At 49.1% G+C, this 13,504-nt stretch overlaps 1 protein-coding gene across 8 annotated transcripts in view; it reads left to right on the plus strand.

Annotated features, from left to right (window-relative positions):
• Window positions 1-13,504, plus strand: part of HDLBP (high density lipoprotein binding protein) — an 86,089-nt gene that overhangs the window by 63,364 nt on the left and 9,221 nt on the right. For all 8 annotated transcript variants that reach the window (XM_032269509.1, XM_032269507.1, XM_032269512.1 and 5 more), the window contains 8 exons: window positions 2,348-2,487; window positions 3,945-4,049; window positions 4,177-4,290; window positions 5,454-5,540; window positions 5,713-5,844; window positions 9,989-10,207; window positions 12,314-12,535; window positions 12,615-12,833. In XM_032269509.1, the coding sequence (XP_032125400.1) occupies window positions 2,348-2,487; window positions 3,945-4,049; window positions 4,177-4,290; window positions 5,454-5,540; window positions 5,713-5,844; window positions 9,989-10,207; window positions 12,314-12,535; window positions 12,615-12,833 (1,238 nt within the window). The remainder of the gene's footprint in view (window positions 1-2,347; window positions 2,488-3,944; window positions 4,050-4,176; window positions 4,291-5,453; window positions 5,541-5,712; window positions 5,845-9,988; window positions 10,208-12,313; window positions 12,536-12,614; window positions 12,834-13,504) is intronic.

Raw genomic sequence — 13,504 nt, forward strand, 5'->3', positions numbered from 1 at the left:
CTGCAGAGGCAGTGACGTGTCGGCCCGGGTGGGCGTGTGCCTCACTGTGCCAGGCTGCAGGTGCAGCACAGCTCCAGGGTGCTGTTGCGACTGTGTCATGTGAGTGCACTGCTGCAAGTCCAAGCATGTTTTTTATTTTTATTTTTTTATTTTTGAGACAGAGTCTCTGTCACCTAGGTCTCTGTCACCCAGGCTGGAGGGCAGTGGCGCGATCTCGGCTCACTGCAACCTCCACCTCCTGAGTTTAAGCGATTCTCCTGCCTCAGCCTCCCAAATAGCTGGGGCAACAGGCATGCACCACCACGCCAAGCTAATTGCTGTATTTTTAGTAGAGACGGGATTTCAGCATGTTGCCTAGGCTGGTCTCAAACTCCTGACCTCGGTTGATCTGCCTGCCTCGGCCTCCCAAAGTGCTGGGATTACAGGCGTGAGCCACCACACCCTGCCAAGAATGTGTTTTTAAACCTCCTCCTCTAGCTGTGTGGCTGTACCCACACATCACAGTGCTTGCGTGTTCTGAAAACAAGTGTACATGTCGTGTATGTCACCTTCGGGTGGAAGGTGAAAAGGGAAGCATGTCCCCTTTCCTGGGTAGTTCGTGGATGAAGGAGCTTTCCCAGGTGGTGGGACCAGGACTGCTGCCCATGTGTCCATTTTTGTTAGGAGTAAACGTAGGCTTGTCAGCTGTGCTGTGGGCCTGTGCATGGGGAGCTCTCTGGTGTCACTCTTAGGTTTTATGGGCATTTTACGTGACAGCATGAGAGTCTACAGGCACAAAGTGACCGTTATGCACACTGAACCATGTGCACACCATCAACTTGCTTTTACGGTTTTGTTGTTTTCCTTAACTGCAGTTTTTATTTCGGCCTGACACAGTGGCTCTTGCCTGTAATCCCAGCATTTTAGGATGCCAAGGCAGGAGGATCACTTGAGCCCAAGAGTTCGAGATGAGCCTGGGCAACATAGTAAGACCCGTATCTCTACAAAAACAGAAAAATTTAGCCAGACCTGTGGTCCCAGCTACTCAGGAGGCTGAAGCAGGATTATCACTTGAGCCCAGGAGGTCAAGGCTGCAGTGAGCTGTGATTGTGCCACTGCATTTTAGCCTGGGTGACAGAGCAAGACCCTGTCTCAAAATACATATATATGGAAGTCCAGTAGTATAATTCTAACATGAATTTCTGGTTTTTGCTCCCTAGAAATTGCAGAATGTAGCTTAGTGAGTCGCTCTGTTCTGTTTTCTTCTCATGCAGTTCCTAATCCTCGTTTTCTTTCGTAATCTAAAAACACCTGCTGCCCAGCTCCATGTCCTCTGCTTCTCTTGTCTTGTGTTGCTCCACCCGGAACAGCTGCACGTCCATATCAGCCTCTCAGCGCGTGGCCTTTTTGCCGCCTCTGCATGTCCATGCGTTGGGGTGGAACGCACAGAAAGCTCTCCTGGCGTCCTCCCAGCAAGCGGAGCTTTCCTCTGCTGTACTCCCTGTTTCCCCATGACAGCTTCCCCAGAATTTGGGGGGCCTGGAACTCTAACCTGGGGTTCTATCAGAGAGGTTGACAGCAGGAGGGTTTGCAACAGTGCTTGTCTTGCAGACACAGTGAAGTGCTCAGTTTGGATCTGAGCCAACAATGGATGGGGTCTTAGGCATCAGTGAGTGCTTTTGTGTGGAGTTAACGTGTGTGATTTTTTTAACTTGAGAATAGTAATTCCCAAACTTCCTTGCACATTAGAAACACCTGGAATCTTTTAAATTCTGAAGCCCCAGCCGTACATTAGAGCCTCTAAATCCCGAGACTGGGTGGCCCCAACCGTGAGTTAGTTGAAGGTCTCGGGGCAGTGCCAACTTGTGGTCAAGTCTGAGAGCCTGTCCTCCAAAACCCTTGTGATCCAGGTGAAGATCGTAACTGGCCCCTATTCTAGGCAGTGGCGATTCTTGTTTTGGAAGTTAAGCATCGTTTTTGGTGAATGGGAGTCTGATAAAGTAGTTTTGTGCTTCAGCCCTGTCCTGCCTGGTTATTAGCCATTGGCAGAGGATCACTTGAGCCCAAGAGTTTGAGATGAGCCTGGGCAACATAGTAAGACCCCCATCTCTCCAAAAAAAAGAAAAACTTAGCCAGACCTGTGGTCGCAGCTACTCAGGAGGCTGAAGCAGGAATATCACTTGAGCCCAGGAGGTCAAGGCTGCAGTGAGCTGTGACTGTGCCACTGCATTTTAGCCTGGGTGACAGAGCAAGACCCTGTGGAGCAACACAAGACGAGAAGCAGAGGACATGGAGCTGGGCAGCAGGTGTTTTTAGATTGTTGTTGTTGGTTCTGTATCCTAAATGTGTTTCCCTGTGTGTTTCTCAGTAAACAGAATCAAAGACCAGTACAAGGTGTCTGTGCGCATCCCTCCTGACAGTGAGAAGAGCAACTTGATCCGCATTGAGGGGGACCCGCAGGGTGTGCAGCAGGCCAAGCGAGAGCTGCTGGAGCTTGCGTCTCGCATGGTAAGCACCACGGCCGGGGCCTCTGGGAAGGCACGGGCCTCCCTTCGTTGTGGCGTGCAGCCTTGGAGAATGGAAGGCAGCAGATCGCACATGCACTGGAACCGGATCTGTCTCCCTGGGGCCACACTTCCTTCGTCCTCCCCAGGTCACCTGCACGTCTTGTCCTCCATGTCTGTGTTGTGCTGGAAAGGCACAGAAATTGTGTGGCAGCATCTTGGCCTTGACCACACCCTGGCTTCCCAGATGCCTGGGTACCAGCTCCAGAGACTGACAGACATTTCTGGATTCTGAAAGGCATCCCAGGTGGTTCTCACGTAAGGCCAAACCGGAGGATCACTGCTACATCATCCACAAACCTGGAGTGGGGGCTGTTGCTGTCTGCCACCCGGCAGAGGCACTGCGCTGTCCTGGGCGCCCCAAAATTTGTACATGCTTATGCCAAGCTGTAAGCTCCCTTGCTTCTGTGAGTCAGATGCCCACCCTTGAAAGTCTCTGGGTGCCTTTAAGTATCCAGAAAAGTCAAATATTACGTGAGTGTCTGCAGCAGCACTTTTGCCTGTGTGAGGAACAAATCCCAGGGTTCCCTGTCATTTGCTCAGCCCGGGGAATTCTTTGTTCATCTCACCCCGGTACCCACGTGAGGAATCTCAAACTGGCAGACCTCTTTTGTAGCCCTGAGCTGCAATCCAGCGTGATGCAGCCTCCCATTGCTTGCGGCCTTCTCGGAGCTCAGTCCCCGGCCTCCTATCCCGGGTTGTCCTCTTAGCCTGGCCTCCAGCCCAGGCCTTTTCCCTGGCTGCTTTATGCCCTCCCTGGTTGCTGAGCGCTTACTTCTCTGTCATCTGACAGCAGTTTGATCTGGAATTCTGAGAAACATTTGGTAGGTTGGTGTTCTTCCCTGGATTCCAGCTCTGCTTATTCACCTATATTCCTTCTGACATTTTAGTGGGACCTGTGGAGGAGCTGAGAGCCACATGGGTTCAGTGCCCTGTGTTGAACGTTCTTACTCATGCAGGGAAAGTGGTCCGAGCCACCCTCTATTCAGAAGGCATCACCCCGTGCTATGCAGAATGCTAAGCCTCCAAGTAGAAGAGCTGGACCTCCCCTCTAGTGCCTGTTAGAACAGAAGTGCTCACTGAGTTGCTTTGGTAATTACCACGGTCACGATAGCACTTGTTTGAAGGGTCCTGTAGTGAGTTCCCTAATTGTACTTTGTTCAGGAAAGTGATGCTCAGCCAGTGTTGTGGAGCGTAGCGACGGTTGGCAAGAGTGCTTGTCAGGCGCCACGCGTTCTGATGGCTGGTTGCTCCCAGGGCTGCTACAAGGTGCCACCTAGAGGCCACCCCCACCTGGTCCCGGAAGGACTATGCCCAGGGCTCCCTGGTGTCCCCGTGAGTCAGCAGCGAGTCGTTCACCATGCTTGTGATAAGTGATGTCTACTTTAATTGTGTTTTTAGGAAAATGAGCGTACCAAGGATCTAATCATTGAGCAGAGATTTCATCGCACAATCATTGGGCAGAAGGGTGAACGGATCCGTGAAATTCGTGACAAATTCCCAGAGGTAAAGTTTCCTAGAGACTTTATTTAACCCTATAGGAGTGATCCAGGTCACACTTCAGGGATATTCGATATCTGGGAATCCTGTCCTTCCTCATAACTGAACTTAGGCTCCTGATGATCTGTTCTAGGTTATCATCAATTTCCCAGACCCAGCACAAAAAAGTGACATCGTCCAGCTCAGAGGACCCAAGAATGAGGTGGAAAAATGCACAAAATACATGCAGAAGATGGTGGCAGATCTGGTAGGGGCTGTTTGATATTCTTTCTTGTATGGCAACGTCTGGGGTGGGTGGGGTGCGTGTCCTGTCAGAACTCCTGACTCCCCACTGGCACCTCTGCTCTGGGAAAGGCACATAGGCACTGGGCTGGTCTTCCGTCTCAGGGACTTGGGACAAAATGGAGACAACGTCTCACTTAATACCTGGATGTTTGGATTGGTAGTCATTGTCAAGACTGCAGTGTTTTTGGAATTCAGGTGGGGAGATTTGCCATTTCTCATGCCCAGTTACCTTGTTTCCTTGAGTCTTCGGATACCCAGAGACACTGTCCCATCCAGTAAGATGAGAGGTGTAACAGGTGAAATGGGGAGTCATATACTGATTTATTAATTTTCTCAAAAACTGAAATGGGAACAGGTTTAGCAAGTGTGTGGAGTAGTGGATGGGAAGGCTGCAGGCTGCCGTGTATCTCCATGGGCTTCGACTTCGCTGCTGGCTGTCCTGAGACAGGCAACAGTGAGGGACTCCAGCACTGTGAGCTGCAGTCAGGCCACTGCCAAGTGCTGAATTCCCCAGAGTATAAGGGTCCGTGCTGTCTCCATGTGTGTTCTGAGCCCCTTAGCCAGCTCTGATCCTGGCATTGGACATGAACTCTCTTAGCCAAAAAGTGGACTTGTGGCCGGGTGTGGTGGCTCGCGCCTGTAATTCCAGCACTTTGGGAGGCGGCAGCGAGTGGATCACTAAGTCAAAAGTTGGAGACCAGCCTGGTCAATATGGTGAAAACCCATCTCTACTAAAAATACAAAAATTGGCCGGGTGTGGTGGCACATGCCTGTAATCCCAGCTACTCAGGAGGCTGAGGCAGGAGAATCACTTGAACCCGGGAGGTAGAGGTTGCAGTGAGCTGAGATCGCACCACTGCATCCGGCCTGGGGGATAGAGTGACTCACCGTCTCACCAAAAAAAAAAAAAAAGTGGACTTGCATCCTTGCATCGACTGACTGTAATTTGCAAGGTTAGTTAGTTGGTGGACAAATGATCTCACCCTCATGACAAACCTCTGAAGGTCTGTGTGCAAATACCAGTGCCCTGTCATGTTCGTGCTACTCTTGGGGGAGAAGAGTTACTGTCCTTCACTCTCTGGAACAGGCAGTGAATCGAGCTGTGGTTTTTCTTTTGTCTTTAAGGTGGAAAACAGCTACTCAATTTCTGTTCCGATCTTCAAACAGTTCCACAAGAACATCATTGGGAAAGGAGGTGCAAACATTAAAAAGGTGATGGCTTGACCCCTGCGTCTCACTGCTTTTTGCCCTGTCCTCTGTAGTCCTGCACCGTTTCAGTTTTAGGCGAGAAGGGACTCTTCCTTACTTCTAGCCCTGTGCTCAACTGTGTCTCAACTCTGGGAGAGCTCTAGTCAGCTTCTCATGGGGATCTCTCTCCCTGTAGATTCGTGAGGAAAGCAACACCAAGATTGATCTTCCAGCAGAGAATAGCAATTCAGAGACCATTATCATCACAGGCAAGCGAGCCAACTGCGAAGCTGCCCGGAGCAGGATTCTGTCTATTCAGAAAGACCTGGTAATGGGAGATGTTTTCTAATGCAGATCGGCCAGTAAAATCTCTACCAGCCTCTAAGATTGAGCCTAGGGTTGAGTTACGCAGGGTCATTGGGCCAGGCAGACTCAGGCGGCAGATGCGGAAAATCGCAGCTTTCTATCCAGGCAGCTGACCGCTTGGTCCGCAGTTTTCTGCCTTTGTCTGTCATGCTGCTAACTTACCTGGACCTGCAGCAGTAGCATTTCACATGGGCACTTGTCTCATTAGACATTTTCTTTCTGTTACTTGAAAATCTCATCCAAAGGTATTTACAGTATTTTCTTTCATTTAAAAAAATAAACATGCAGTAAATTGTACATATTTACGATGTGCGATTTCATAGTTCTGACATCTGTATACATCCATGGAATCAATCCCAACATCACCCCAAAAATCCCTTGCCATTTTGTATTACGGTCTCCCTCCATCACACCCGGCAGCTCCTCAAAACCGCACTGCCGCCACCCTCACCGCCCTGTCCGCAGGCAGGAGATGCATTTGGATCGTCTGCACTTGGGGGTGAATGGAATCACAGCAACTTCTCTTTATTGGGCCCATGTGCTTCCACTTTGCAGGATATTTTGACATTCTGTTTTATTTCAGGGTAATACTGTAATGTGTGGATAGCTCATCTGTTTCTTTCTATGTGTACTTGGTGGTAATTAGTGTCTTTCAAGGGGTTTTCTATTTTCTCCAAGTTGTCAAATTTATTAACATGAAGTTTTTCAGAATATTCCTGCATTATCCTTTCGCTGTCAATACTGATGTCACCTGTTGTTCATAACATATGTAATCTGTGCCATTATAAAATGATGTCTTTTCCCTGGTAGTGTGCTTGGCTCCAAAGTCTATGTTACCTTTTTTTCCCCCCTTATAAGGATGAGGTCTTGCTGTCGTCCAGGCTGGAGTGCAGTGGCACAATCATGGCTTACTACAAAATACAGCCTTGGCGTCCCAGACTCAAGCAGTCCTCCCACAGCCTTCCAAGTAGCTGGGACCACAGGTGCATGCCACCACACCTAATTTTTTTTTTTTAGTTAGTAGAGATGAGGTCTCGCTGTGTTGTCCAAGCTAGTCTCAAACTCCTGAGCTCAAGTGATCTCACGTTAGCCTCCTAAACTGCTGGGGTTACAGGTGTGAGCCACTGCACACAGCCTACTTTATGTGATAGTAAAGTGGGTTTCTTTTTGGTAGCTTGCTTTTTTAGATTATGATGTTTGTGGTCAGGCATGGTGGCTCACACCTGTAATCCCAGCACTTTGGGAGGCTGAGGTGGGCGGATCACTTGAGCTCACTTGAGTTCAAGACCAGCCTGGGCAGCTGGTAAAACGGCATCACTGCTAAAAATACAAAAACAATTAGCCGGGCGTGGTGGTGCATACCTGTAGCCCCAGCTACTCAGGAGGCCGAAGTGAGAGGAGGATGGCTTGGGTGCGGGAGGTGGAGGCTGCAGTGAGCTGAGATCGCGCTGCTGCACTCTGGCCTGGGCCTTAGAGCCAGACCTTGCCTCAAAAAAAAAAATAATAATTTAATTATGTATGTGATTATATGTGTTGTGTATCACATACTTACACTTGTTACGTATATTTAACAAGCGTGGTTAATTTCCTTTTACTGTAATTTCTCTCAACTGTAGTAAAGTGTATATAGCGGAATTTATCATTTTAATCCTTTTTGAATGGTTAATTCAACTAAGTACATTCACACGGTTGTGCAGCCATCACCTTGTCCATTTTCAGAGCATTTTCCATCGTCTTAAATGGAAAACTATACCCATTAAGCAAAAACAACCGGCATCTCCAAGTGCTTAGTCACCATGATGTCATCATTTTACATGGTCAGGTTGAAGTCCTGTCATTTTGTGTAACCCCTGCAGTACATCATTAACCTTTTTAAAAAATTCCATTGTTTTTTAAAGATAATTAATATGAAAAAAAAGTATGTGTTTATCCACACAGTTGCCATTTCTAAAGCTCTTCATTTCTTTGTGGGATCCTTGTCATTTTCCTTCTGTCTGAAAGATATCACTTAATGTCTCTCATAGTGTGTATCTGGTAATGAATCATTTTACTTTTTGTATGTCTGAAAGCATTTTTTTCCTTCGTGTTTGAAAAATGTTTCTGCTGCATACAGGTTTCCAGGTTGGCAGTGTTTTCTTTCTAGACTTGGCATCAGTGCTGTCTGCCGTTGCCTCTGGTGAGGAAGCCAGCATCACCCCGGCTTTGCTCCTCTGTCTGTGACAGGTCTTCTCCCTCTAGCTGCCTTTAAGATTTTACCACCAGCTCTGAGCAAGTTATGATGTGTCTCTGTGTAGTTTTCTGCATGTTTCTTAGCTTGGTATTTATTGAACTTCTTGGATATCTGTGTTCAGAATTTCATCAAATCTGGAACGTTTTTGGTCACTCCGAATCTTTTTTCTGTGCCCCCATCAGGGACTCTAGTGACCTGGGTCTTAGTTGTCTTCTACCCGCACTCTGTTGGGTTGGGGAGAGGCGCGGTATTGGTTTTCTCCGTCAGTCTCTTTAAATCCATTAGTTCTCTGCAGTGTTCTAATCTTCATAATTTCATCTAGTATAATTTTCATTTTAGATGTTTTCTTCTCGAGAAGTTCAGTCTGAATCTTTTCTTAATATCTTTTTTCAGTGCTTAACATGTTCAGTCTTTCTTTGGGCTTTTGACCATAGAGGATACAGTTAAATACGTGTTTTAGGGTCCTTGGCCAGCTGATTCTAACACTGTCATTTCTGTCTGGGTGGTTTTCTATTTTCTTTTCCTCATTATCGGTTTTTCCCCTATTCTTTGCATTTCTGGTATTTCTAAATAAGGGTGTTTCTGTATTCCTCTGGATATTTTGTGGCTCTGTGAAATTACTCTGAAACAATTTGCTCCTTTTAGGACTTGCCTTTAAGTTTCATTAGGGAGGATCAGAGCATTTAGTTGAGGCCCAAATATTTCCATTTGCTGAGGTAAGATCCTTCTGAGTGCTATACTGCATGTCCCAGAAAGCTTAAACCTGCTGGGGATGGCACGGGACCCGGCCCCAACCCAGCTGCAGACACTGTTTCCTGGTGACTGAGCTGCAGGTACCGCACCAGGCCCCGACTGAGCTGCAGACACTGTTTCCTGGTGACTGAGCTGCAGACAGTGTTTCCTGGTGACTGAGCTGTAGGTACCGCACCAGGCCCTGACAGCTGCGGACGCTGTTTCCTGGTGACTGAGCTGTAGGTACCGCACCAGGCCCCGACTGAGCTGCGGGTGCTGTTTCCTGGTGATTGAGCTGTAGGTACTGTACCAGGACCCGACTGAGCTGCAGACACTCTTTCCTGGTGACTTAGCTGCAGGTACTGTACCAGGCCCTGACTGAGCTGCAGACACTGTTTCCTGGTGACTGAGCTGCGGGCACTGTTTCCTGGAATCTTTCTGGTGCTTCTTCCCTGGACCCGGGGTGATTTCCTCATGTGTGTCAGCGTCTGAGTGGTTGGTCTCCAGATCTCAGAGTTTCTTGGTGCCGGTCTCTTTGGGCTCTGACCTCTTCTTGCCCCCGTGGTCCTCTTGGGTTTGTGGTTCTGTTTCCTCACTTCCTGTGCTGCAGCAGCAACTTGGGGCAGATGTAAGGCTCACCTTGTTTCCAGTCTCCAGGGTCTTGAAAATCGCCATTAGGCCTTACGTTCAGTCCAGTCCCTGCTGTTGCATTTTGGCTGAAAGCAGAATCTTTGGTTTTATTAGAAGTTTATCCATAGACATGTCGGACCCACCTCTACTAGGCAGAGCCAGAGAGTTGATTGAAGAGGCAGAGCATTATGTGTGGTCTGAAATTACCACGCTCCCACCTCCCAACCCAGCACACATTCACAAAGACTGCAGGTCCTGCTTAGTTAACACCTCCCAGTGCACCTGCTCTGCTGGGCGCACCCCACTCTGCCAACACATGGTCCAACGTGTTGCTCCCTCCTCCCTCTCTGCAGATCAAAAATGGCTTGGGGAAGTTTGGTCAGTGCTTGTAAGTGGCAGGACCAGGGTTCTAAGCCTGTGTGTTCATCATCACCAAAGATGATAGTTTATCTTTTCCTCTATCCCTTTTTTGCCCCAAAAATGTGACTTCCTCCTGCTCTGTGTTTGGTTTCAGGCCAACATAGCCGAGGTAGAGGTCTCCATCCCTGCCAAGCTGCACAACTCCCTCATTGGCACCAAGGGCCGTCTGATCCGCTCCATCATGGAGGAGTGTGGCGGAGTCCACATTCACTTTCCCGTGGAAGGTTCAGGAAGCGACACTGTTGTTATCAGGGGCCCTTCCTCGGATGTGGAGAAGGCCAAGAAGCAGCTCCTGCATCTGGCAGAAGAGAAGGTGAGCACGGGGAGGGCGTCACAGTGCCTCTTGGCAGGAAGTTCTGGTCCTCAGAGTGTTCTCTTTTCGCTGTGGAAACCCCAAATGCCCTTCCTTTGTGGCAGGTTAGAAAAGAGCTTTATAATACGCTTTTTATGCCTCTTTGTTTTTGCTATTACTGAAGGGCCTTTCTAGGTCCAAATGCTCACTTATACAATATGTAAAAGTTGCTCTTTTGCTTATGAGTTTTGGAGTGTTTTTGTTAAGTACAATTTACGGTAAAACTGACCATTCTTCAAGTATAGTTGAGTTTTAATGTGCAGTCATATGGCCACCACAACAATAAAATTCATTTTCTGTCACCCCCAAAGATTGCCCGTTGAATTACTATTGTCCTTGTGTCAGAACCCCGTGTTTTTTTGAGATGGGGTCTTGTTCTGGTTACCCAGGCTGGGGTTCAGAGGCACAAGTAGCTGGGATTCCAGGCGCCCACCACCACGCCTGGCTAATGTTTGTACTTTTAGTAGGGCGGGGGTTTTGCCATGTTGGCCAGGCTGGTCTCGAATTCCTGACCTCAGGTGATCCACCCACCTTGGCCTCCCAAAGTGCTGGGATTACAGGCGTGAGCCACCACCACTGCGCCCGGCCCAAGCCCTCTTAACTTTGGCTATTCTGTATCCCTTGCTGAGTCAGCCTGTCAGTTTGTAGGAAAATGACATTTTCATGTTTTGGTTGTGATTGTGGTAAATCTAAAGATGACACTGGTGAGGACTAACAGCTCGGCAGTTTTGACTCTGAGTCATTTCTTCATTTTTGTTTGGGTCTGTGATTCTTCATGGGTGTTTTCATTCCTGCACATTTTTATGTTCTGCTTAACAGATGTAACTACCGTTACTCTTTTAGTGCTATTGCAGATGGTACTTTTCCCATTCCCAGTTGTTAGTGTATAGAGAAGGGCTTGTGATTTTCGTATGTGGACCTCCGTGAGACTGGTAAATAAGGCTCATGTCTTAGTGCTAGTCACTTCTTTGTGGATTCTTATGTAAACAGTCATGTGATCTGTGAACAGACAGGCTTCTCTCTCATCTGGAGCCTCGTATTTCTGTGTTGTTAGGTTACATTAGTCTGACTTTCTGTCTTTACGTTTGGCCAGTCTTGCATTTCTGGGGTAACCTACTTGGTTTGGTAGGTTGTCCTTTACCGTATTGCTAGATTGGATTTGCCTTTTGATTGGTTTTTAACTAATGCTGCTATTTGTGGATGTGTCTGAAAAGCAGCAGAGTCTTAGGTGGTATTTGGTGAAAGCTGCACTTAAAAGACAGCAAAGTTGTCATTTCATATTTTTCTGTGAGCACATCTTTCCTTGGTGTTCTGGCTTGCGGGCCAGGTCTTGGGTCCGGGGAAAGGCAGGCGCTCCCCGGTGGGTCTGAGTCACGTAGAGCTGCTCTGTGTCCCCTGGAGAAGTGGCCAGAGGCAGCAGTGTCCACAAGTCACAGTGTCTAGGGCCTTTTCAGGACCCTCATTTCTTTGTGCCACACAAGGGTGTTGTGCTACCTGAGGCCTCTGAGGACTGGTCTCTAACTGTAGCCGTGGTTGGCTTCTGTCCCTCCGAGTTGAGCTTGCTTGAGCTTGGGGAGCGGCTGGTTTTGTGGGACCAACCTGTAGCAGTCATGAGAGCATAGGAAGCCTGGTCCAGGTGTGTGGGCTTGGTCTAGAAGGGCGTAGAAGAGCAGGAGCAGTGTGGGCTGTCTGGCGGCTTGTTCCTGGGCGCACCCCACTCTGCCCACACATCATCCAGTGCATTGCTCCCTCTGCCCCCTCTGTAGATCAAAAATGCCTTGGAGAAGTTTGGTCAGTGCTTATAAGTGGCAGGACCAGGGTTCTAAGCCTGTGTGTTCATCAGCACCAGCATCTGATTGTTGTGGAAGAGAGGTGTACATGCAGTCTGGGCATCCATCTGTCGGATTCAGCGGTGTGCCAGCCCCATTTTGGGGGTGTTGGTGCAACATCAGGACACTGGTGACGGTGTAAGGGGGCCCGACACTGCCGTCCTCCAGGCCCTCTTGTCTCCTCACTGTGGCCCAGGCATGTGGTGTCCGGCTAACAGAGCGGGGTTGCCTTCTGCAGCAAACCAAGAGTTTCACTGTTGACATCCGCGCCAAGCCAGAATACCACAAATTCCTCATCGGCAAGGGGGGCGGCAAAATCCGCAAGGTGCGTGACAGCACTGGAGCACGCATCATCTTCCCTGCGGCCGAGGACAAGGACCAGGACCTGATCACCATCATCGGGAAGGAGGACGCTGTCCGGGAGGCGCAGAAGGAGCTGGAGGCCTTGATCCAAAACCTGGTAGGGAGTGGGCCTCAGCTGCCGGCTCTGCTAGGGCCGGGATGGGGTGGCTTATCTTCATCTCTTGTCAACACTGCAGGATAATGTGGTGGAAGACTACATGCTGGTGGACCCCAGGCACCACCGCCACTTCGTCATCCGAAGAGGCCAGGTTTTGCGGGAGATTGCTGAGGAGTATGGTGGCGTGATGGTCAGCTTCCCACGCTCTAGCACGCAGAGCGACAAAGTCACCCTCAAGGGCGCCAAGGACTGTGTGGAGGCCGCCAAGAAGCGCATTCAGGAGATCATTGAGGACCTGGTAGGCGTTCGGGTGTTCGGGAGGGGTCTGAGAGGAAAAAGACAGAGAAAATTGTATAAGGGATCAGAAAAAATGAAAATGCAGTCTGTGCACGGGGTCAGCTCTCTTGTCCCCTCTGTGAAGGAGAGAAAATCGATTGAGGGCATCTACGTGAATCCATGGGGAAGTCACGAGAAGACGTGTTCTTCTAAAGCAGCCTTTAGAGAGCGTCCCCTCCATGCCCCTCTGGGTGGCTCCCCTGCCAGGGCCTGGATGCCCTTTCTCTAATAATCAAGTCTGATGCCTCCTCGTGGAGTCAGAGGCCACCCCAGAAGTCCCCACTCTTTTGGCTGAATCGGCCACCCTGCGGGGACACATTTCAGAAGGAGGCCCACCCTTATCCTGGCCAACATGGTGAAACCCCGTGTCTACTAAGAATACAAAAATTAGTCAGGTGTGGTGGAGAAGGAGGTCCACCCTTATCCTGGCCAACGTGGTGAAACCCCGTGTCTACTAAGAATACAAAAATTAGTCAGGTGTGGTGGAGAAGGAGGCCCACCCTTATCCTGGCCAACGTGGTGAAACCCCGTGTCTACTAAGAATACAAAAATTAGTCAGGTGTGGTGGAGAAGGAGGCCCACCCTTATCCTGGCCAACATGGTGAAACCCTGTCTCTACTAAAAATACAAAAA

Source organism: Sapajus apella, unplaced genomic scaffold (genome assembly GCF_009761245.1).
Source record: "Sapajus apella isolate SASKATOON/1434 unplaced genomic scaffold, GSC_monkey_1.0 scaffold194, whole genome shotgun sequence".
Lineage (NCBI taxonomy): Eukaryota > Metazoa > Chordata > Mammalia > Primates > Cebidae > Sapajus > Sapajus apella.